The sequence below is a fragment of the Aricia agestis genome, chromosome 16 (assembly GCF_905147365.1).
Source record: "Aricia agestis chromosome 16, ilAriAges1.1, whole genome shotgun sequence".
NCBI classification, from domain to species: domain Eukaryota; kingdom Metazoa; phylum Arthropoda; class Insecta; order Lepidoptera; family Lycaenidae; genus Aricia; species Aricia agestis.
Genome location: NC_056421.1, coordinates 2,208,351 through 2,233,184, shown reverse-complemented (window position 1 = coordinate 2,233,184; position 24,834 = coordinate 2,208,351). Strand labels below are relative to the sequence as shown.

The following is a 24,834-nucleotide window of genomic DNA, read 5'->3' as shown; positions in this document are numbered from 1 at the left end:
GTCGGACCTACGCAACTCAGACGGGTTATGCCCAAACGGACCACGAATAATAATATTGAGTTGACTTAGCCCGAATAAATAACAAAGGTCTTTAATCTGCTTATAAATAAGTTTACCGCCAAGTACATAATATAATTTATTTATTTATTTGGGAACTTAAATTAAATGACATTATTAGGGGTTTAAATTCGTTTTTAACTGATGTTATTAAGAGCTCACCTGACTCTAAAAATCAAACATCGTCCTTCTCTCTTCACACTCACGCCCGTCTTTCATATGCCAGGTGAAAAAGGACGGCGCGGAATCATCGCCGAGTTGGTTTTACTTGAATAAAAGACGAACTATAATGATTATGAAAAAAGTGTTTTGAGCAAATTTAGGTTTTATCAATACCTTTTTAGATATTAAAAAATATTAAAGAAAAGACAGCAAACTTCGAAGATCCAAGCAAAAATGTGTCTAAAACAAGGTTTTTTGTAAAAACGAAACTATCGAGCATTTTTTGAGTAATCGTGTTTTCGTCTTGAGCATTTAATCTTTATGAACTGAAGTTACTTGTGTCAAAAAATCAGTTTTCTAGACCTTACAGATTTTGAGATCTAGGTTAAAGTATTTAGTCAAGTTAGGGTCATATGGGCTCTTAATTCTTTTTTTCCAAGCGCTTATAAGTAAAGCATAAGTAAGCTAAGTAAGGTAAGCTAAGTCTTGAGAAGGTTTGGAGAAGTTTTGACAAGGTTGTGATAAAAAAGAACGAACATACAATAAATAAAACAAAAAATAATTTATTTACTTACTTACATGAAACTTAATAATAATATTTTTTTACATGAAATGCATTTTTATTAAATTCACAAATAAAAATCCACTCTTCAAGTCCCTGTATACCTTTAACAACATAATATAAATTTACACTTTTGTCCTTGTTCGATATGTAAGAAAAGGGCCTTGACCGATTAAGACAAACATTGTATCATCAGAGAAATTGATTCAGACGCAGACGGACCTACTTAATTTAGAGGGGTTATGTCAACTCAAGATCTCTCGGCTGGGCTTGATGTAGCCCGACCAAATTACATAGGTCCACAATCGTCGTATGAATAAAATTGATTTCTGTAGTATATCTGCGGGGCTAAAATGGTCGCTTTGAAGAATCATGATATGAATCATCACATGATTCATTTTTCTAAAATCGCAAAATGCAATTACTCTGCTTGCAATTCATTTTTGTACTGATTTGACATTTGTCAGTTTGACAGTTTTGACAATTCATTTTCTGAATTGATTGAGAGGAATTGCTAAATGTGATCATTTTAGGCCCGCTGCTGTATACGTATAGCTGCTACTTTAGAACGGATTATGTCCGTTTCCTGTAGGAATATCTACACACACTTCAGCCGCGTGGTTGACGAAACGATGTCCAGTATTCTCCTTCAACTTCTTGATTTCACTTCTGACAAGCAGCAGAATAAATATTTGGAGACCTGCAACGAAAAAATACTGTTAATTTTGTGAATAAGAAGATCATATATTTTTATCCGACTCGGTGAAAAATAGTGATTTTGATAGTCTATGTTTGTGGATGTTTGTTTTCTTAACCCATCAATCTCCAAGCGGCACCCGGCTGTCGCATAACAATTGAAAATCTATTGTGTCTGCGATGTGGTCGGCCACTAGTTCGCTTGTGGTTGCGATGTGGTCGGTATCACACAAGTAGTCGACAACGACTGCAAAATGTTATAGTCCAGTTCATATATGTAATAGTCCAGTTCATTTACAACACGAAATATACGCCCGACCACGTGGTGTGGTTTTGGTACGTGTGGGCTAGCCCTTACCAGAATTTAAAAGAACTTACCAAAACAGAACACAGCGAAGAACATCTCCGCTATGTGTATGTATAGTAGAGACTCATGTACGTTGCCTCTCGTGATCAGAAACAGCAGGAAGCTAGCCGCCAGCGTGGTAACACTGTAGTAGAAGAATACGCGCATCAGACGGGTGTTTTTCTGAAAAAAGAAAATGGTTTTTTTTTTATTTATGAACAACCCCGATTCGAAATTCAAAGGAGTTAAGGCGAAGTTTAGGCGCCACAATTTAAAGGATGTTGTACTCTCATGAAATAGATAATCTCAAATTTTCTAGTATCGAGAGGGCTGATGATGACGATGATTGATGACTATTAATTAAGAACACTTAATTCTATTATGTCAAGTAAAAAGTTCAAAATCGTTTGCTAATTGCTATGATGGCACGGACAGACACAAACACACAGAAACTCGTAAGCAATCGCTCTAGTAGGGGAGGGGGAGGGGGCAGCTGCCCCCTCGCTACCCCCATGGCCCTCAGCAATAGTCCCTTTTTACCCCCTGGCGTTGTTATAAGATTGACATGTCTGTCTGTCGGTCTGACTGTGTGTTTGTGTCTGTCCGTGCCATCATAGCAATTAGGAGAGAGTTGTGGGGTGAGAGGGGAGGCATTCAATCCCAGTTCGCTCGCTCATATTTTGTTTTTAATCACCTTCAATATTATTGTGAGATATACTCATGTTAAAAATCACGAATTCGAAGTCTAGGATTTTCTTAATCCTTCCCCCCCTCCATAAGACCTATGCCCATGTAGAATCCTAGCTACGCCCAGCTGAGGGCTTAGCATGGTGTACCAAAACTAAGTGATAACACTATAAGGTGTGTATGTGTCCCTTGTATAGAATAATAAATATTATTATTATTCTATACAAGGGAAGGTCACCGAAACCGGTGTGGGAGCTATTGCTCCCACACCGGTTTCGGTGACGGTGGCCGGTTTCATTGAAACCAGGCCAACTACGCACGAGTAATTTCATAGTGCCCAAGTGTGTGCGCAGTATACTAAAGCACTCTCTATTCCTTTACTCTCATAACCCAGTGAGACGGAAGACCGACACGACCGGCGAGAGATCAGGCGCAGGACCGACTTTTTACATGCCCATCCGATGCATGGATCATCTTACTTGTCAGACAATCAGGTGATCAGCCTGCATTGTCCTAACCAAACTTGGAAATAACATGTTTCCAACGCAGGAATCGAACTCTTGTACTCTATACAATTTCTTTATTCTATATTCACTGTAAAAGTAGCAGCGCTGAAAGAGCAACTTCTTTTTAACTTTTGTATGGGAAAACTCATGACGCTGCTGCTCATGCTCATACAAACCACAAAAAATTAGCTCTTTTAGCTCTGCTACTTTCACAACGAACTCTACTTAATATAAGGGACACATACACACCGCAATAGTTGGGGAAGGGATGAGGGGATTTCGGGATAAGCTCGAGCGTGTCAGATTAAGCTTGTATAGGCTTCCACATGTGTCTAGTTATCATGGTATAGAAATCAGATTTCTCACATGGTGTCTTAAAAAAATCTGATAGGGGTTGATGATGTTTAGTGTACTTACCCCAAAAAAGCTTCTATATAAAGCACTGACGATTCAAAGGTTAGGTAAGCCTGTAGGGACATTTTAAAATATAAAAAAATAAAACTTCATATTTTCCTAACTAAGCTTCGCAGATATTTTATTTTGCACTAAACTATATAAATGATTTAGTCCTTGTTGTCTAAAATATATTTATAATTAACCTAAATAAGCAATTTTCTGGAAATATTTTATTTTTCAAAACTTTAAAATGGCTGCAGTTTCTGAACCCACCGCTAAAATAAAAAACGCTCTTATTTTTTTTATCAGTTTTACCTCATGTAAAAAACCTAATAGGTCTCCATGACGCTCGAGTGACAACAAAATTAGCACCTTCCCCTCCCCTACTATAAAAAATTAACACTTAGTTTTGTTATACTTACATTGTAGACTACAGTATGACCACTAACTATAAGCACAGTCAACGGTGATAGCAGAGCACATAGCATGAATCCATACTAATATTATAAATGAGAAAGTGTGTCTGTCTGTCTGTTACTTCTTCACGCACAAACCACTAAACCGATTTGCTTTTTGGCATGAAGATTCTTTGAGACCCGGGAAAGGACATAGGATACTTTTTGTCCCGGAAAAATATACAGTTCCCGCGCGATAAACGAGTTTTGGCCGTTGCGCCAATTGCGAGCATCATCTAGTATTATAATAATATACCTTATGAGCACCAACAATGAGAACCGTATAAAAGGCTATATCAGTGGCGTGGAGGACCAACGCGACCCACGTCTCCACCAGATAGCTGACTCCTTTGTGCAGCGTGATGGTGTAGTCCCGAAGATCCATCCCGGTGAAGTAGCACTGGACAGCCTCCACAAAAAACCAGAAGATGGAGAATAACTGGAGGAAAAGGATGGTTATTACATTACAAGTGATGATGATTTTGTCGAAACCGGTCGTGTAAAACATTAAAAGTGTATATAATACTGTGAACTCTCTACAAGGAACACAAACGCGCTCTAAACTATTACCTATCACTTAGTTTTGATACACCCTGTATAAAGCACAAACTGCAATGTCTGCGAGTTAGAAAGTGTTTCTACGCAATTTTTTAGAACCTAAATGGATTTTTTCCTTTTATTTAAATAAAAATGCTTACCAGGCTCAAATATCCGAAAATTAGAAGACCATACCGTAGTGGCACACACATACAACATCTTTTGAACTCCGGTATTTCTACGTACATTATAGCAACACTTAAAACTAGCACTTTTTAACAAAACTGCTATAATATCTTAAATTCAAAATTTATTTTGTTTTAAATTAAAGTTGCACTAGTTTTTACTGGCAAGTGCCAGTGTTTTAGAATTCTAAATTAAAAAAATAGGATTCTTATTTTTTTATTTATGGACAGTATTTTGTGACTTTAACAATGTTCGAATTTCGAAGCACTGTTCTTTATGCTCCTCACTCGATTTGATAACTGGTACTGAATGCTGCGGACCATTATCTCGTTTATAAGATGGCCACATTGTGTTTGTTTACGTCCAGGGTCACGGGTTCATAGCGAGTTTGCTCGGATAATCTGAATATGAAATGCGTTTGATAAATATGGAAAATACATAGGAATTGAAGATGAGCGTCATAAAAAATACATGCTTATGAATAATATTTTGATTTCATGGAATTTTTCTACTTTATCGGCAAAAAACTAGAACACTTACCTACATCATTCGAGGAAGAATAATGTTTATTTTATTTATGAATTTAAAGAATATTATGATCATTGATCAAACAATATTTATTTTTAGTTCTAACAAAATTAAATAATTATATTTTAACTTCATTTGTTATTTACAATTTGATTTAAAATTTTGATTTATAGCGTTTTCGGCATCTGCACTGCCCCGGGGCAGGGTGGGCTGACAAGATACGGAAACATCCGAAGCTTAAATTAAGAACATAAACTACGTCAATAGCCAGCTTCTTCGATACTTGGACGGCCAGGGATTGCTAAGCGACAAACAATACGGGTTCCGTAAGGGTCGCTCGGCTGGTGATCTCTTGGCATACCTGACTCATCGTTGGGCTCAGGCAATTGAGTCGAAGGGAGAGGCATTGGCTGTTTGTTTGGACATTGCGAAGGCCTTCGATCGGGTTTGGCATAAAGCGCTGCTATCAAAGCTTCCATCATACGGGCTGCCCGAGAAATTATGTAAGTGGGTCACTAGTTTCTTAGCAGACAGAAGCATAAAGGTCGTAGTTGACGGCGAATGCTCGGAAACTCAGTCTGTTAATGCTGGTGTCCCTCAGGGCTGTGTGCTATCGCCTACTCTATTCATACTGCATATCAATGACATGTTACAAACCAAAGGCATTCATTGCTATGCGGATGATAGTACAGGTGATGCTTTATATACCGGCTCCCCTAATATTTCTCGGCAAAATGTCACTGAGAGTCGAAACAAACTTGTGTCTAAGGTGGAGAATTCATTGGAGAAGGTCTCTGAATGGGGTAGACGTAACTTAGTCCAATTCAACCCCGCCAAGACACAAGTCTGCGCGTTCACCACTAAAAAGTCACCAATGGTCGTTTATCCTCGTTTCGAGGGCACATCTTTAACCATCTCCCCTAGCATTGAGATACTTGGCGTCAACATATCGAGCGAAGTTCAGTTCCGATATCATCTTGAGGGTAAGGCCAAATTAGCCTCGAAGAAGCTTGGCGTTCTTAACAGAGCGAGACAGTACTTCAGTCCGGACCAACGCCTACAACTCTACAAGGCGCAGGTTCGGCCTCATATGGAATATTGTTCTCATCTCTGGGCAGGGGCGCCAAAATACCTACTGCTCCCTCTGGATCGTATCCAACGAAGGGCTGCTCGAATTGTTGACTGCCATAGTGTTTCAAACAGCTTGGACCCCCTGGAATTACGCCGGGATGTTGCTTCACTCTGCATCCTCTATCGGTTGTATCACGGGGAGTGCTCTGAGGAATTGTTCGGAATCATACCACCTGCAACTTTTCGCTATCGTCCCACGCGAAAAACATACCATCCTCATCACCTTGATGAGTGGCAGTCTTCCACAGTGCGTTTTTCGCGTAACTTTCTGCCGCGCACTGTAAAACTCTGGAATGAACTGTCACCAGCAGTATTTCCGGACCGATACGACCTGCAAACCTTCAAGAAAAGAGCGTATACCCTCTTAAAAGGCCGGCAACGCACCTGCAGCTCTTCTGATGTTGCGAGTGTCCATGGGCGACGGTAGTTGCTTACCATCAGGTGACCCGTTTGCTCGTTTGCCCCCTTATTTAATAAAAAAAAAAAAAAAACGTATTGATTATCACTAGTGCAATACGTAGTTTATATTCTTAATTTAAATTTCGGCTGTTTCCGTATCCTGTCGGCCCACCCTGTCCCGGGGCAGTTCAGATGCCGTACATTACTAAAATTGTGTTTGTCACTAATTAACAATAAATTAAGCTTACTACTAAAGCTAACTAAATAAAGCTTGTAATTTTTATAACATTACTAGGGTTACTCTTTAAGGGTTAGTAGTCAAATTTAAAATGGGTTTCCTTCTTCTGTCTTCATAGAGAAGCGTAGCTCGCAGTTTTGCTCCAACTTCTTTATTTCACTTCGAATCAACAACAGTAAGTAGATTTTGATAACTGCAAAAAGAAATGACAATTACTGATTCATTTTTTTAATTCTAGGTCAGGGCTTCCCAAACTTATTTTACGCCTTTGGGACTTTGCCATTTCTTTACGACGCCCCTCAACCCAGCCTCCAAAAATACTTTCTAATTTTAGAACCAGCCTACATAGGTTATCATATAAACACTATTTGGATGTATTTTATATAATGACCAAATCAAAAAATAAAAATTAAAAGAGATATTTATGAAAGATATTAAAGCCAGCAAGGCTGGCTAATGTGAAGGCTGCGCTTGATTTTCTGAGCACAGCTTCTGGAACCGGGGATTTATAAGCTATGCTCAGAAAACCAATCGATATAATCCAGATAGAACTACACAAATAGCATCTTCCCCTCCCCTACTAATAAGACTCGTTGCTTCCATTATTTTGAAAAGTTTCCTTGGAATAATACAGTATTAACCCACGGGAACCTTAAGTGTAACTTACTTAGAGCTGCAGCGGCGAGGCTAGTTTCGGTGATCGTCGTATACACGATGAGATACGGCTCATCCTCCTCCATCTGACACCTCATGATGATGAAGAGGACCAAACTGGAGCAGCAGGTCGCGATAGCATAGTACGCGTACACCTTGAGAAGTTGGGTTCGTTTCTAAAATTGTAATTAAATGTTGTAAAAAAAAAAATAGGGATTGAAACTGTATAGTACTGTTTATGTTAACTGCTGAATTTATTTTATTGAGCTAAGGTGATAAATCAGATCTCATCGATTTATTAGGGTTCCGTACCCAAAGGGTAAAAACGGGGCCCTATTACTAAGACTTCGTTGTCTGTCCATCTGTCCATCTGTCTGTCTGTCTGTCTGTCCATCTGTATGTCTGTATGTCGCCAGGCTGTATCTCAAGAACCGCTATAGCTGGACTTCTGAAATTTTTATAGATTGTGTTATTTTTGTCGCTATAACAACAAATACTAAAAACAAAATAATATTAATATTTAAGGGGCTCACATATTAAAAAATACTATTTTTGGACGAAAAATAAATAGTTTTTATTATTCTTAGATTTTTGACCTATTTTTGCTCCATAACGGTACGGAACCCTCCGTGCGCGAGTCCGACTAGCACTTGGCCGATTATTAATCATGTTATTCATTGTATAATTTTAATGCAATTAACAAGATTATTACTAAAAATAACATCAGTCAAAAACTAACAATGGAAACTGTTCATTTTAAAATTCGTAGAGGCGCGTAGACGCTCTACGCGCTTCTACGAAAAATCAATAATTGCAAGAATATCTGTTATTTTTGCTATTTTTTATTTTAGAGATAAAAATTATTGAAGTCACAGTCTACTTTTTGAGCTCAATAGGAATTAAGCCTAGAAAAAGAGACTAATAAAGTAAAATGTTATTTACATAGAAAAGATTTTCATTACGAAACTTAACTAGCTACAGCATTTTTTGCAGTATACGTCTTAACTCTTAACATTCATACGCAGATTGTACTGCAACAAATCGCGCAGTACAATAGGCATCATGACTATTTTTTTTTCTTATAGGTAATTGAAAGACCCTTAAAAAGAAGAAACATCGCTGAAAGAATGACTCTGATAGCTTGAAATTCACCAAGATTATATGACAATTCAAACATCTCATAAAGTAGACCTACCCGAAACGATCCATACAAAGTGCTACGAAAGTATGACGTCACTCTTTCGTAGTTTGTACGCATCGGGAGACAACTTTGTTCGATAGGTATATTAAATATTGCGTTTATGAAAGTGGTTTCATAACAAAAGACGTTGCTTTTAATTGCATAAGTTATCGAATGGTATACAAATATTAAGAAATTTAATTGAAAAAAAAAATCGACTTGAATATCCAACTTTGAAGGCGCATAGCAAAAAAAATACAAATGCTATCAAGCTGAAATTTTGGGAACACTTATTTTTTACCGTGATTTCTTTATTTTATTAACAAAATTTGCTAATCTTTGACCTTGTCATCATCCCTATTGACGTGTGAATGGTTCTATATACATTGTATGCGCCACTATTTATTCGGTAAGACGTAAACTGCAAGAAAACGTGCAGGAAACGTGCAGGATTGGGCCGTGTGAACCTCGCCTTCAACAAGAAACCCTCGGCCCAACTTACCCTATGTGCCCCAACCAGCAGCACCACAGTGAAGACGATATCAACAGCATACAGCACGAACACCACCCACACCTGAACCATAAACCCAACTCCGTTGAAGACGGTCGGCGCTGGTTTCGAGGCGTCGTAACCTTTAGTGAGTAACCAGCTTTCTAGGGATATCATTAGACAGGCGATCACCTGGAAAAATAGGCTTTTAATGTTGTAAGTTCAGATAATAATAGACGAATAACTATTGTAAGCTCTTACATAGCTTTAAGCACAGCGACCGAATGAAAAAAATCCGTAACGAAAAACTCGACATTCCGGTCGGTGCGACGTTCCGGACTTCGGCACGGTGTTTGTGTGCGTGCGGTTAGACGTATGTTAATAATTACATAATAAGTTGATAAAAAATGCTATGCTTTGCAATAGCTTTACCGCGGCAGCCCCCGAGTGTACACGTATTTTTTACAATCGTGCAGGATTCGTACTTTTTTTCGGGAAAAAAAATGTCTCGAATGTTCTTCCTCGGGATTTAAAGTAATATATTAGTATCGAGATATTTTTTAATCCTAGAAAAGGTGTTTAGCTGTTTCAGCGTGAAGAGGTAACGGACATACAGACAGTTTGACAAACATATAGACAGAACCTTCATTCGGGTATTCCAATGGTATAAAGAGTGGTAAATAAGTTTTGAGTCTTCTGGTGTTCCAAACGAAATTCACTTACTATCTGCAGGCTTAGCATGTTCACCATAGAAGTGATTTCTTTCTACGGAAGAATATACAAAGTGACAGATTGACAAAGGTAATCTACCATTTTTACCACTAAAACCTGGTAGTATGTCCATATCTTTCCCGTTTCTAATGATGTTATGCTAAGCCTACAGGAAATTCGTCATTACTACTTACTAACAAGTAAGTCTTCAATAAAAAATGGTAGAGTCTAGACAATAATTACTTTCAATCAACAATAAGAGATGCACTTGATATCAATTATGCGGCCGACCCTCATAAGTATTAAATCCTGATCGTTACACAATAGGACTAAGGAGCAGACAATTTGTAAAATAAAATATGGAGATTGAAGAGTACATTCCAGATCACGACATGTTCAGGAATATCATTGAATCGGTTGCAAGAGTAAATTGGTTTATAATTATATTAGAAAGTTTCTATTATTTACCGGTCTTTTGAGTTTCTTGGAAACTTTTTGACGATATATGGTTTTGTTATTGTTACTGCCATGTTTGTTTTTATTCAAAATGGCGTCGTTTGTTTAATAACAATGGAAACAGATCGTGAGCATTCCGTTGCGCCAAAATTAGTTTGTCGCGCGAGAGCCACATGATCCCGGGAAATATCCTATGTCCTTTCCCAGGACTCAGAGCATCTCCATACCTAATTTCAGCAAGATCGGTTCAGTGGTTCGAGCGTGAAGAGGTAACAGACAGACAGACACACTTTCGCATTTATTATATATTAATACTAGCTAAAAGCCGAGCTTTGTGAGGGCTCGCGTCGTTTATCTACGTGGTAATAAATAATAATCTTTAAGGATTTTTTTAATATTTTAAAAGTAACCAAACCTTGACTTGATGATAACACGGCATCTACATATAAATAAAAATTACTATGGAGGATTCCACACCGCCATTTTTTCCATACAAACGTTGTCCCCTGTTTCCTCCTTGGATAATGCTAGTAGAGTTATAATTTTTTTCCTGAATATCTACGGCCACTAATACAATGTCCCTATGTTTTCTTTTTTTTTTCATAATTTAATTATTAAATAAGATATGATTGTTCAAAAACCTAAAAAAATGGCCAGATTTTCCGCTGTGTTCAAACGTCCAGAAAACAGATTTGGCTAGATTATACAAAAAAAGCAAAACATAGGAACACAGCTCAAGCCTTTTTTTAATCTTTAATGAAAAAAGTACTTAAATCGGTTAAGTTTTGGAGAAGGAATCAGGGGACAACGAATCGTTGATTTTCTGGATTTTCTGCAGTTGTCTCTATCGCGTTCTGCGGTATAGGCTTGAGGTAAGGGAGACAGCTATAGATATTACACGTACTTTTTTTTTATTTCTCTAGCCCCTGGTGTATCCTCTTAAAGCACAAATCAATAGGCGTGATAGTTTTTCCGTAAAGTGTACCACAAAAAAATATATCCACAGCCGAACATATAACCTCCTCGTTTTTTGGAAGTCGGTTAAAAATGTACAGGTTGTGGTATATTACTACGTTAATGATGATTATTACAATTACGATATATTAAGTCACCATTTATTCAAATATTCCTTACCATGTGAAAATAGCCGAATGCAATAATGCCATGTCGCACTGGCAAACAACAGCAGCAACGGCGGAATACTGGCAAATCTAAGTACATTTTTCTTTTTTTACTTATGTTGTATCTTATGTAAATTTGGAACTATTGTTTTGGAACTTTTATTAAAGTTTTTGAAGTTAAGGAACGAACACCAGACTTTGCGTATAAAATTTTATCTGTTATTGATGTTGTATGTTATATTATATTATATTTGTGATTATAATAATATTTATGTTTATATGACCTGTCGGCCAGCACTGGCGTTATACACTGAGTTCACAATTATCTCGTTTAGCTCACGGAAATGTGCACAACTGATAACTCGTCCTACGCGTTTGATGACAGTGAAGTCACCGGAAAAAATACATACTTGCTAGGAAACTGAAATTCGCTTCACGAAACCCGTCTGGAATACCCGAAGTTATATCCTACCATCCTACATGATTTTGCTAATGAACCAATTACAAGATTCATACGTTACAATTGTTTCATACAAAAAATTAAGGCGAAGCTTTTAATAAATATACTCGTAGCCACTTTCTACCAACGATATCAAAATACTGTGTGTTATACCGTAAGGCAGGGGTTCTCAATCTTTTTCAGCTTGCGGCGTACTTACAAGTCAATATTTTGTCAAGGCGCGGCGCCCTTCTCTACCTAGATATTACAAAAAGATACATAAATATAAATAAACACATTTAATGATTATAGTTAGGTGAAGCAAGTAAATAATAATAAACAAATATTTTATCATCTGCCTGTTTTGTATACTTAATTGATAATTATAATATTATAATTTTATTTTATAATATTTGTGGTTATGGATACTGATGGAAGATCGACTCGGCGGCAGAGTCGTCGGCGGCGGCGTCCCTTTTGCCTTTGCACGGCGCACCAGGGCACCGCGGCTCACAGTTTGGGAACCCCTGCCGTAAGGCGTAATCAAACAGCAAGGCGCAGACCTCATCCTAAGCTTCTGAGACCCCTGTCTTCACTTTTTTATGACACAAATTTAAAGGTATTAAAAGTGCAGCATACCTTCTGCATTTAACTAGAGCGAGCGGTTTCTTCGCGCAAGTCAAATGATCTCGCGCCGAAGCTAACGTGGTGCTTATTACATTCACGCTTGATGACTCTGCGACTAAAGTACTTTCCTTAGTCACCCGGAATCATTAATGTCGCTATGAAAGATATACTTAAATCATAGTATGACACAATGGTAGTTCCGTTCTGTGAATAACTAAAATTGGTTTCTTCGGAGCGGACTCAGGCAAAATTAAACTTTAAAAGATGAATCATAACTGCTATGGTCCTGTTCTGAGAGCAGTAATCCTTTGAATAATATGCTTACAATATAAACGGGTAATATTTAACGGTATAATACGGGTACAGAATAATATTTCTACAGCCCATATTCTGCATATTATTAACCAACTTTATTAGAGGAGAATTTATTATTTGTTTGTAAACCGATCTTAATGATTCATTTTTGTGGGAAAGAGGTGGTCCTATGATAAATACTGTTTGAAGTCGGTTTCTTTACAATAATTATCATTCTAAAATCTATGATCAACTTAAAAAGTTGTTTGCCCAAAAACTCCGCCTTAACATATTAGTTATCGAGACCAGCAAGAGTTAGGGCCTTTCCACACGACGTATTTTTTGCGCACTGACGGTGCGTTTCTGATGCGCTCGTCTCCTGCGCGTTTTGGCTGATAGTTATAAAGTTTTAAACTTTAGGCTTTCTTGCGTTTGCTGAACGTTCAACTTGCGTTTGTACGAGTATCGATAAAAACGAGCGTAAAAAATACTTCGTGTGGACGGGCCCTAAATTAAATTTTTGCATTTTTTTTGGATTTAAATTTACGGTAGGTATTTAGGAATAAAACTAAAAATTTAGTGTCATAAATGTACGAAATCACTATTTTCCTAGGGTGAATAAAAAAAATATTAAAGTAAGAATATTTTATTAAAATACGAAAATATACAAAGTCATAGTGCTTAGCTCTCCTATAAAATAGGACACAGCCATTCTCTATTGTACAGGGTGCAAAAAAAAAATAAGTGATAATACTTTAGGGTGTGTACATGTTCCTTGTAGAAAGTTCACTGTGAAAGTAGCAGCGCTGAAAGACCAAAATTTTTTTTCACTTTTGTATGGGGAAACTCGTGACGCTCGGGCCCTAGCCCATACAAAAATGAAAAAAATTTTTCGTCTTTCTTCTTTCAAGGAACACGTACACACCCTAAAGTATTATCACTTATTTTTGTTACACCCTGTATATTATATTAGTTACTTTACATAAGTACCTTACTTATAACTATAATAAATACATAATTAAATCCTAAATTCTAGGTTACAAAATTGTTGCGACTGTAACTTTGGTATTTTGTGAGATGTCTAATTTATAAAACGTTTATTATGCTTAAATAATAACTAGCTATTTGACCGAGCTTTGCTCGGTATTCGATAAAACACGAATAAAATGATATTTTCTAAAAATGATTCCTAGCTAGATCGATTTATCGCCCCCAAAACCCCCTATATACTAAATTTCATGAAAATCGTTGGAGCCGATTCCGAGATTCCAATTATATATATACAAGAATTGCTCGTTTAAAGATATAAGATAGAATACAGTGTAAACCCCGTTATCCTTGAAACCATCTAATGAGCCCGTCAAAATGAACAACTTTTTCTACGAGAACAATGCTGGGAGCTCAAAAAAATTCGTCTTCGTACCCATACAAATTGCCGATCCGAGCATCCGCATGGGTATGAAGACGGCATTTTTTTTTTTGGTTTCGAGGATAACGGTGTTTATACTAACATCACTAACACGTGTTTACATGTTTCTTAGAAACAATGTTTCAATATCATGAATAACAGACAATTTTTCAAAGACTGGTATGTACACTTTTTACAATAGGATTTCAAGCAAAGAAATGTCCAGGGCCCATAATTTCTATCGTTGTAAACTTTGATAAGAACCAAAAAAAAATAAGCTTTAAAATGCTAATAATTTATAAACAAAAATTACAAATGTGGGTAGTTACAAGATATTACAAGATAGTACACAATAGAGTATATTCATTCATTCATTCATTCATTCATTCATTCATTCATTCATTCATTCATTCATTCATTCATTCATTCATTCATTCATTCATATTATTGGAGGTCAACATTGTTGTTGCATACACCTGAGCCCCAGTTTTTTTGTTATTGGGTACACCGTTCATCTCAAACAAAGTATACACAACAAACGACATTATTAGGTACGACAAAGTTTTTATTGTTTGTTACAACTCAGACGAGGTTCTTTGTTGTTCTTAACACCTAAAACCAATTTTTTATGATGTTGGCTACAACTGAGACAAAATTTTGTTGTTGGGCACATCTCAAACGTCATTGTTAGGTACGACTGTTGTTGGGTACACCTCAGTACCCTCTGGTCTGACTGGTGTCTCTCCATTGATAAACTGATGTAGTTCGTTCTCAAATCTCATTCCAGAAGTCTCCATTTTCTTGATCAAACTGCCCACTAGGAAGATCAAGTATACGTGGATACCTGGAGACGAAATGCAATTATTAAAATCTGTAGTTTACCCAGGTTACAACATTAAAGGAGCTATAATTCCTAAATTAAGCACGTTGATATACATATTTTCGTATTATGCTTATGTAATTAGATGTTTGCACAACTTTATTGCAAAGCACTATATTGTTGAGGCATAAACCGTTGAGTTTTCGTAATAGTTTTATAACTATTCTCGGGACTAAGTACAGTCAGAGTAGACAGAATTATAGAGTATACCGACTTAGAACTGATGTTGAAATTTTTAAATTTGACGTATTATGACGAAAATCGTCGCTAGGGTTGTTAACTTGTTACCTACAAATTTAAAACTATGACATATTCGCTGGACGTGTTCCTCTTTGGCCGTATTGTTGTTTGTGTTTTGGCACATGCGATTAAAATTGTCAGAATCCAATTTTGAAATCTTTATTTTAAATATTTAAAAATAAATTATATCAGCCAGCCCGAGTCACATTCCGTTTATAATCCTAGTGAAACCCGACGAATTTGACAGATATTGAAACATGTCCATTGTCCGTCTCTTTGCAGTCGAACTACTGGTCGTTATGTCTATTGTGGTACAGTCTCTACAGTCTACACGCCATGATCTAAATCATTTTAGTGTAAAGACTCAATAGAAAGCCACACTTGTATTTATAATAACTAGCTTAAAGCCGAGCTTTGTGAGGGCTCGCGTCGTCACACCTTGACTGACTTATGATAACACATCTATATTCTACATAATATAAATAAAAATTACTATGTTAAAGCACAAGTCAATAGACGTGATAGTTTTTCCCTAAAGTGTACCACAAAATGTACAGGTTGTGGGATACAGAAGGGCTCGCTACGCTAACCCTGATTAGTGTATTTAGCAATTAATTACAACTGCATATCATCAGCCGATCCGTAGGCTCATTTCCTGCGTTTAGAATTTCCTCCGTAATTCTTCACAATATTCAGCTATTCGAAATGTTTGTTAGGAGAGCGCTTACAGCTCCTTGTAGTATGTGTATAAAGTTAAAAGTATACTCACACAATCCCACCATGAAGAGAGGGAACAGATCCAGGTCTCGTGCCCCATTACTGATGAGGCTCAGTATTTCCAGGAGCACCGTCGCCACACACGTGCATAGCGCATAGTAGTAGAACGTCTTCAGGTAGATTAGGTGTTTCTAAAAGAATATTTTTCGAATGAAAGAGGGAAACAAGAAGAAGAAAGTAATAATAAATAGCGATAAAAATGACAAAACATTCAAAACTCTAGTAAAGTTTTTGGCATCAGATTTCGAAATATGGAAAGGATCAAATCATTTACAGTAGCTAAGCACCTTTCATGATAAGCCGAATTTTCCAGCAATGAGCGAGCGAGCAAACTAGATCAAAGTTGCTCCACCACATAGACAGAGAGACAGGCACGTCAAACTTATAACACCCCTCTTTTTTAAACAAGAGTCAAAAGCCTTATTAAAGTCGGTAACTATATTAAACTAGATGATGCTCCGTTGCGACAAAATTAGTTAATCGCGTATATCACCTGTGTCCTTTCCCGGAACTCAAACTATCTCCATCATTGGCCTTTACGTCTGTGCCAGACGATTTACGGCGAATTAGTCTGTGTTACAGCTCTTTTCATGGCTGTGCAAGCTGATACGTGAGCGATATAGACGACCACAGTAACGAAAGGAGAAATTAGTGGTTGATGGTACAGAACACTGACTTTGACTTTTCCCTTTTTTGGCCTTAAGAGTTTGGAACCAGGCATCATCGCAAGCTACCCTCCATTAACCGTTTGCGCCAATCTGTTCTGTTTTCCGCGAGCCTCTCCCAGTTACGATGGTCAATTACGAAAGTCATCATGTCGCGCTTTGCTCCATACCAAACAGCAAAATCGGTTCAGCGGCTTAGGCGTAAAGAGGTAATAGACAGACAGACAGATACACTTTCGCATTTATAATATTAAAAAATATGGAAGTACTGAAGATCACTCACCATATGAGCACCATACAGCAGCACGATAGTGAAGAGTATCTCTATGACGTACATGGCAATGGAAAACTCGTCTTCAAACATGTATGACACTGCGCCATGGTAGAGCAAGCTGGTTCCGTACACGCGGTTTATCGAGTAGCTGTATATAGCCACCATTAGAGAGTCGATTAGCTGAAAGAGAGAAAATTCAATTGAAATAGGGATCTTCTATAACAATCTATATGAATTGCTTATGTAATAATTTGTCAGAATTTGGAAATTTGCTCCAAAAATATTCTCATATATTTGGAGCAAATTTCCAAATTCTGACAATTGATGGATGTTTTTTTTTTATGAAATAAGGGGGCAAACGAGGAAACGGGTCACCTGATGGAAAGCTACTTCCGTCGCCCATGGACACTCGCAGCATCAGAAGAGCTGCAAGTGCGTTGCCGGCCTTTTCAGAGGGAACAGGGTAAGTATAGGGGAGGGTAAGGAAGGAAAGGGAAGGGAATAGGGGAGGGTAGAGAAGGGAAGGGAATAGGGGAGGGTAGGGAAGGCAAAATAGGGTAGGGGATTGGGCCTCCGGTAAACTTACTCACTCGGCGAAACACTGCGCAAGCGCTGTTTCACGCCGGTTTTCTGTGAGAACGTGGTATTTCTCCGGTCGAGCCGGCCCATTCGTGCCGGAGCATGGCTCTCCAACGTAAAATGCCAATACGAGAATAAGGCTGCGTTTCCACCAGAGCTGAGCGGAGCTGTGTTGTGAGGAATGTGTTTTTGACAACCAATAGCATCGCCGCGCTGAGCGATGTCATGACAAAGTCGTGTCAATGGAGCGATTCTATTGGTTTTCAAGAACACATTCCACGCAACACAGCTCCGCTCAGCTCTGGTGGAAAGGCAGCCTAACTGCGACTAGAGAAATAAAGTACGATCTACGAGAATGCAGCATAACTCTTTTCTGCCTTTATAATTATGAATAGAATAGTTATTTATTTACAGGAAATTTACGTTCAAATGTATGGCGTTTATGTCAAATCTTCATTTAAATACAGTAATTAAGGCCATCTCCTGAGCAAACGACCTTGACCATAGATTTGCCGCGTTGCCGAGATCGCACCAAAATCCTATTTTGTTAACGAGTATCTTAGTTCAAAATTGACCTAAAAAATTCAAACGGCAAATATATAATATGTATTATAATTTATTTAAATTCAAGCATACATTCAGTATCTCCCTAGTATTTACAAATTACCTATATATATTTATACTAGCTGTTGCCCGCGACTTCGTCCGCGTGGACTTCAGTTTATAGCGCGCGATGTCAACAAAATTGGTGTCAAAAGCTTTTATAAAAAACCCTGATACCCCTTAAATCAATACAGCTGTGCAGTGTGCACACAATAAGTATTTCATTTTTTTATATTAAACTTTATATTTTATGCCAAATTTTAAAGCTTATTTAGCCCCCCAATTACACAACTTTACCCATAAACTATTTATCATTGATAGGTTTAAGGTTACGTCACTACACAGATAAAGTACTGAGTTATTTAATACCGTAGAATAGATATAACAATCGAAACTTATATGTAAGATGATACCACCTCTTATAGAAAGACTTTTGAGCAAGCGTCAGCGCGATGTAGAAGACGCACGGCGCCATCTATTATGAATTTTTGGAACTAAAATCCCACGTGCCTACCGCAATGGCTTCTACTCAAATCATATCAGCCTATAGTCGTCCACTGCTGGACATAGGCCTCTCTCAATGAACGCCAAGATGACCGATCTCCTGCTGCTCGCATCCAACATGGGCAAATGCCTCTACTCAAAACGAAGAATATTTTCGACTGGAACGCGAAGATCAAGGTGACAATATGGCGGGCCCCTCAACATCGGAGAACAAAGGAAATACGGTCCCTTCACCTGAAAACTGGGCGGTGTTCTTCCAAAATATGATGGCGGGCTTCCAAAACTCCAAATCGTCTCCAACAAGCGCCGTAGAATATAGAAAACTAAAAGCTAGCGAAATTTATCTACCCTCTTTTGATCCGGACGAGTGTCAATTTACTGCGGCACAATGGTGCGACGAGATCGAGAACCACAAACAGCGCAACTCGTGGACGGACTACGAAACCAGGAATGCGGCTTTTATTCGCCTGCAGGGCCGTGCCAAGAAATGGGCAGCACGTTCATACCCGCTGTGCAAGACTTGGGAAGAATTAAGGGAGCGGCTTACACAGCAGTTTATTTCGACAAGGAGATTCTACGACTTGTTCGGCGACATGGTGGAGTACACGAGCGACCAGGCGGCGACGTACATCGAGTATTCAACTAACAAAATGGCGCTAATAGACCGGTTGGATACCGGTTGGGGTGAGTCTAACAAAATTAAGGTGGTGATCTCCGGCATCACAGACGTTCAGGTACGCACTGATTTACTTAAAAACACGCCTACCAATTTTGTGGCATTTGATAGACATTTAAATACGTACCCTAAAATTAAAAATTTAAAGTGTGAATATGTTATGACGCGAACTGATAATGAAACTCCCAAGCGTCCCAGACTAGACGAGGCACTTACCGAGCGTCGTTGTCATTATCGTAATAAGACCGGCCATTTGAAGCGGCATTGTTTACAGTTGCATAGTAAAGATAAGCGTGAGGAACCCGATTCTTGCATTCCAGTCGATAAGTCTAGTAATAAGCAAAATGTTACTCAATGTTCTTATTGTCATAAGACTGGATATTCTGAATCTACTTGCTTTACTAAACAGCGCGATGAAAAATCGAAAAATTTTAAAGATTCTAAATTACAGACTAAATCGGTTAACATTTGTTCATCTTCCAATTAAATTACTCTTTCATTTAAATGGGCAGGTAGAGCGTCTAATGTCCGTTTTAACTAATTGTTTTACTGTTGCTGAGAATCATGAAAACAAACCATGGAAATCTTTTATCGGTGAAGTTCAACAAGCTTTACATAGTACTAAATATTTCTAAAAGCACTGTCAAGTTATTTGGATATAATAAATCGTAGAGTCCCATGATATAAACGAAAATTATTTATCTGGAATAAGACAAACGGCTTAGTGTAGGATGGACGAGCAAGCGTCTAAAGATAAAAAGCGTTATGACTCTAGTAAAGCTGTTATTTATCCTTTTGTTTTTGATGATCTAGTTTTAGTTAAGAGAAACCCCGAATAATTAATAAGCTAAGTGAAAAATTTAGCGCCCCATGTAAAATTACTAAGGTTTGTCCAAATGAGTGCTACACGGTTGAACCATTATCTGGAGGACGGGCACAATACGCGTGCCATGAACGATTGTCAGAATGTCTTGATCTCGTAGAACTCATAGCAGATTAGTTTTGTTTTTGTTATTGTATTTTAATCCTTTCTGTTTATTTAACATTATGAATTGTAACGGTGATCCCTTAATAAAAGACGTAAGTCCGTTGCTGATTTATAAAATGTTTTATTTAAACTGAAAGCGTAGTAGCTTTGCAGTGAAATTGATAGTTGGGGTTGAAAGCTACAACGCTTTACAGAAAAGTGGACTGAAAGCTCTTATCTGACGATTTGAGTAGAAGCCATTGCGGTAGGCACGTGGGATTAATTAAAAGTACAATTAAGGAACACGTACACACCATAAAGTATTATCACTTATTTTTGTTACACACTGTATATATATATATATATATATATATATATATATATATATATATATATATATATATATATATATATATATATATATATATATAGGTAATAAATATTTATTTAAGTAAATACTACTAACTGATTTTCTCAATGATAGCACACCTTGGGAAAAATAAGCTGACTGACCATAGGTCGCTTCTATATAATACTAAGTACTTGCATACTTAACGTAAATTAGTTTAAACTATCTTTGTTATTTTCCACCTTTTTGGTAAAAGGTGGCCCCGTGCGAGTTTCTTACGCCGGTTCTTCTCGTCGGGATAGGTGGTAGGCCTCATGTAGACACGACGTTCTAAAAGAGTTAACTTTGTTATGCATAGTTTTATCACTTTATACTTTACTAGATGACGCCCGCAACTCCGTTGCGCCAAAATGAGTTTATTTCGCGGGAACCGTACATTTTTCCATGTGATAAAAAGTATCCTATGTCCTTTCCCGGGACCCAAACTATCTACATACCAAATTTCAGCAAAATCGGTTGAGTGGTTTGCACGTGAGACACACTGTCGCATTTATAATATTAGTATGGATTTTTCATTCATAATTTTATAATATTTTGAAATAAAAAGTATCAATGCAAGTGATTTTGAAAAATTATGTACGGCCTACGTCTTGAAGACCGTTATTTGTGAGTTAGGGTTTAGTTAAAACGAAAGTGCTTTTATTGGCAAAATTGTAGGTATCAATCTTGGAAGATTAAATCTTCAAATATATTTTTACTAGTTTTTTAACCCCCGGCAAAAATGAGGGGTGTTATAAGTTTGACATGTCTGTCTGTCTGTCTGTCTGTGGCATCGTAGCATCCAAACGGGTGGACCGATTTTGATCTAGTTTTTTTTGTTTGAAAGCTGACATAATCGAGAGTGAGTTCTTAGCTATAATTCACCATCATCAGCCTGCTCAGTGCTGGAAAATCACGGTTCATCTGGTTCGTGAAGGGCCAATTAGCAATTGCAGTCGTTTGGTACTCTCCTTACCAACTTAGAAATGATTTCGTGTTTGGGCTCATTTTAATTGCGACAACCAGTAAGACGTTGGTAAACAGTAAATATTTGCATGCTGCTGCTGCAGCATCACCTGGATTCTATAGGAGGCCAGCTCCATACGAACCCAAAGTGGAGGTATTTATGTTTGGACTCATATTGACAACCACATCCAAGAGGACATTCTAGATGGTATTCATTGGGATATACTCCTGTTGATAGGAATTTTTCTGCACTATAACCAACACAAGCTTAAAAAGCATGAAATAAAATTAAATTAAGAAATTTAAAAAACTTTAAAAAGTAATGAAATCATATTATTTACTGACTTTTGGTGTTGGCGATACAAAATGCAAGTCGCTGTTGGCGGTCCCCCGACACACCGTGACAATTATGGATTAAAATACTACGAATAATAAAAACTAAGGAATCGTAACTCCCATACTATTTTATGTCTATTGTGCTATTACCGTTTTAAATTTGGTTCCTTTTGATCTGTCATGTAACGTCAGCCTAGTACCGCTCAAGGTCATCTCAATATTGCAAATGTATTGAAATGTGTACCTTAAAGGTACACTTTTTTGGCAAGTATTGTGGAGCATGTTTTTTGACGGAGTTACTTTTCCTTAGTTTTTATTATTCGTAGTTAAAATATCACTTTATACGGAATTATTTAAACTTATAATGTCAGTAAATATTATTTCATTACTTTTTAAAGTTGTTTTGGCGGGGGTTTTTTAAATTTCTTAATTTCGTACTACACGTAGGTGTTATATAAACAAATTATTTTCACTGTTGTATAGTTTAATGATCCCATCACGTTAAGCTATCTTAAATTGATTCAGAATGGCTTGAAAAGATCATACTCACAATATTCAAGTATCCGAACGTCAAAATCCCTTGCCGTAGAGGCAGGCAGAAGCAGCATCTTGCGAACTTCGGTATTTCACAGAACATGGTCACAACAGCAACAAAACAATGAAACAACAGATACGACGGAAAGAACAGACACAACAAATACGACAGACTCTGGCTAGCAGATAGCGGTCACTGATAGTTGTCGGCCCACCACTTATCTTATATAGTACAATAGCAACGACAGGGTTTTTTTCGGGAAGAGCTGTTGACGTAAATATATTTGTTGCAGTTGGACTTTTGCATGTTATCGGAAGATGTAATTGTTGCAGATTATGTGGATGGGAAAGCGCAGGCCTAAAGTTCATATGGAGGAATTACAATTTTGTAAGTAATAAAAGTTTGGGACTAAGTTCTATCTAAGGTCTATCAGGTTTAGGATAAAAATTGTTTATCAGCGGTGTCGAATTGTCTACGCTTGCTGTGTAAAAGTAGAGGTTGCATACTGCAGCTCCAAATTTTGTCGATATTGCAAGCCAAATAGGAAAGAGAGTAGATATTGTATACTAGATGTTGCTCGAAACTTTATTTGCGAAGCAATTAGTTTTAGAACCGTACATTTTGCTGCAATTAAGCTATTCTATGTCCTTATGCCGGACATTGTATTTACATACCAAATATCATCAAAATCAGACCAGCGAAAAGCGTGAGTTCTCAAACAAACAGACAAACACATTTCGCGTTTAAAGAATATAGTAGGGGAGGGGACAGTGCTGTTTGTGTAATCACTCGAGCGTCATGGAGACCTAGTAGGTTTTTTACATTAGGTAAAACTGATAAAAATAATAAGAGCGTTTTTTATTTTAGCGGTGCGTTCGGAATCTGTAGCCATTTTAAAGTTTTAAAAAGAAAATATATTCAGAAAATTGCTTATTTAGGAAAATTATAAATATATTTGAGACAACAAGGACTAAATCATTTAGTTTAGTGCAAAATAAAATATCTGCGTAGCTTATTTAGGAAAATAATATGAAGCTTTATTTTTTATATTTTTAACCGACTTCCAAAAAGGAGGAGGTTATATGTTCGGCTGTGGATTTTTTTTTAATTTGTGTATGTTCAACGATTACTCCGCCGTTTGTGAACCGATTTTCAAAATTTTTGTTTTGTTCTATTAGGTTTCACTCCAATTTGGTACCATGTTCACAAAAATGGTGACTAATCGAGGGAACTCCTCTAAATTTATCTGGAAACATATAGTGATTTTGGTTTTATAAGAAGCATCCTAAGCATATGCTACCAAAACGCAAGATTTTGCACCGAGGTATATTATGGTTCCGAAGATACTAAGAGAACTCCGGATTCCTTATAAATACAAGTTTGGGGGTTTAGGCGCTGGTTTAAGAACTGAAAGCATGCATGCTACTATGCAAACTACATTCATCATCATCATCATCATTACCACGTCAGGGTCTCCAATGTCACCAAAATTGAACATAACAAATTCAGCCTTAACTCCAGAGCGTAAGGCACACATTTGGTGTGTATTTCATCATCAGGTGTGTATTTTTTCGAAACCGGTCGTGTATTTAACAATTTTGTAATAAATATCTTAAAATAAAGTGGAATAAGTAGTATCTCTCAATTAAATAATTATACACTTTCTTTGCACTTATTCTTTAATAATTAATGTTACTTGTATTATTATTATTTAATTAATGTTACTTGTATTATCGAAGCAGCTTACTTCTCAGAAGTAATGTCAAATGTGTGCCTTACGCTCTTATTTTAGTTAATAATTATGATATTTTCGCGCGGTCTGGTCATCCAAGTACTAACCGCGCCCGACGTTGCTTAACTTCGGTGACGCGTCGTGCACGTTAACGCGGTGCCAGTTACAAAAGTTTCAAATATTCTGGCAGACTGAAGATTCAGCTATATCTGGTACCGACTTCAAAATGATGAAGATTGAGTACAGAAATAGTTGAGGTTTAGCTGAATTCGGAAAAAGGCACTATTAGATAGCAAAAATTATTTAATACTTTTTAGTTCATATTATAAGGATGTTATTATTGTTTTTACCTTGGAAGTCGGTTTTAATAAAATGTCCCTACAGGCTTACCTAACCTTTGAATCGTCAGTGCTTTATATGGAAGCTTCTTTGGGGTATACTAAACA

At 37.3% G+C, this 24,834-nt stretch overlaps 2 protein-coding genes across 4 annotated transcripts; both read right to left on the bottom strand.

Annotated features, from left to right (window-relative positions):
* Positions 1-1,255: 1,255 nt before the first annotated feature.
* On the bottom strand, positions 1,256-11,897 carry LOC121734864. Of its 3 annotated transcripts, none has more exons than XM_042125504.1 (4): positions 11,512-11,718; positions 9,223-9,402; positions 1,856-2,006; positions 1,256-1,481 (listed from the first exon to the last, which is right to left on the bottom strand). In XM_042125504.1, the coding sequence occupies exons 1-4, from the start codon at positions 11,596-11,598 to the stop codon at positions 1,345-1,347; spliced, it is 555 nt and encodes a 184-aa protein (XP_041981438.1). In that variant the 5' UTR covers positions 11,599-11,718; the 3' UTR covers positions 1,256-1,344. The 3 variants fall into 3 exon arrangements, with proteins under 3 accessions (XP_041981438.1, XP_041981436.1, XP_041981437.1); XM_042125502.1 differs by lacking the exons at positions 9,223-9,402; positions 11,512-11,718 and adding exons at positions 4,124-4,306; positions 4,566-4,991; XM_042125503.1 differs by lacking the exons at positions 1,256-1,481; positions 1,856-2,006 and adding exons at positions 6,753-7,079; positions 7,554-7,716 and having other exon boundaries at positions 11,512-11,897.
* Positions 11,898-14,681: 2,784 nt separating this feature from the next.
* On the bottom strand, positions 14,682-22,863 carry LOC121734900. Its single transcript, XM_042125533.1, has 4 exons — positions 22,672-22,863; positions 17,112-17,282; positions 16,156-16,294; positions 14,682-15,110 (listed from the first exon to the last, which is right to left on the bottom strand). Exons 1-4 carry the CDS (start codon positions 22,756-22,758, stop codon positions 14,941-14,943), a joined length of 567 nt encoding a protein of 188 aa, XP_041981467.1. The 5' UTR covers positions 22,759-22,863; the 3' UTR covers positions 14,682-14,940.
* Positions 22,864-24,834: the final 1,971 nt, after the last annotated feature.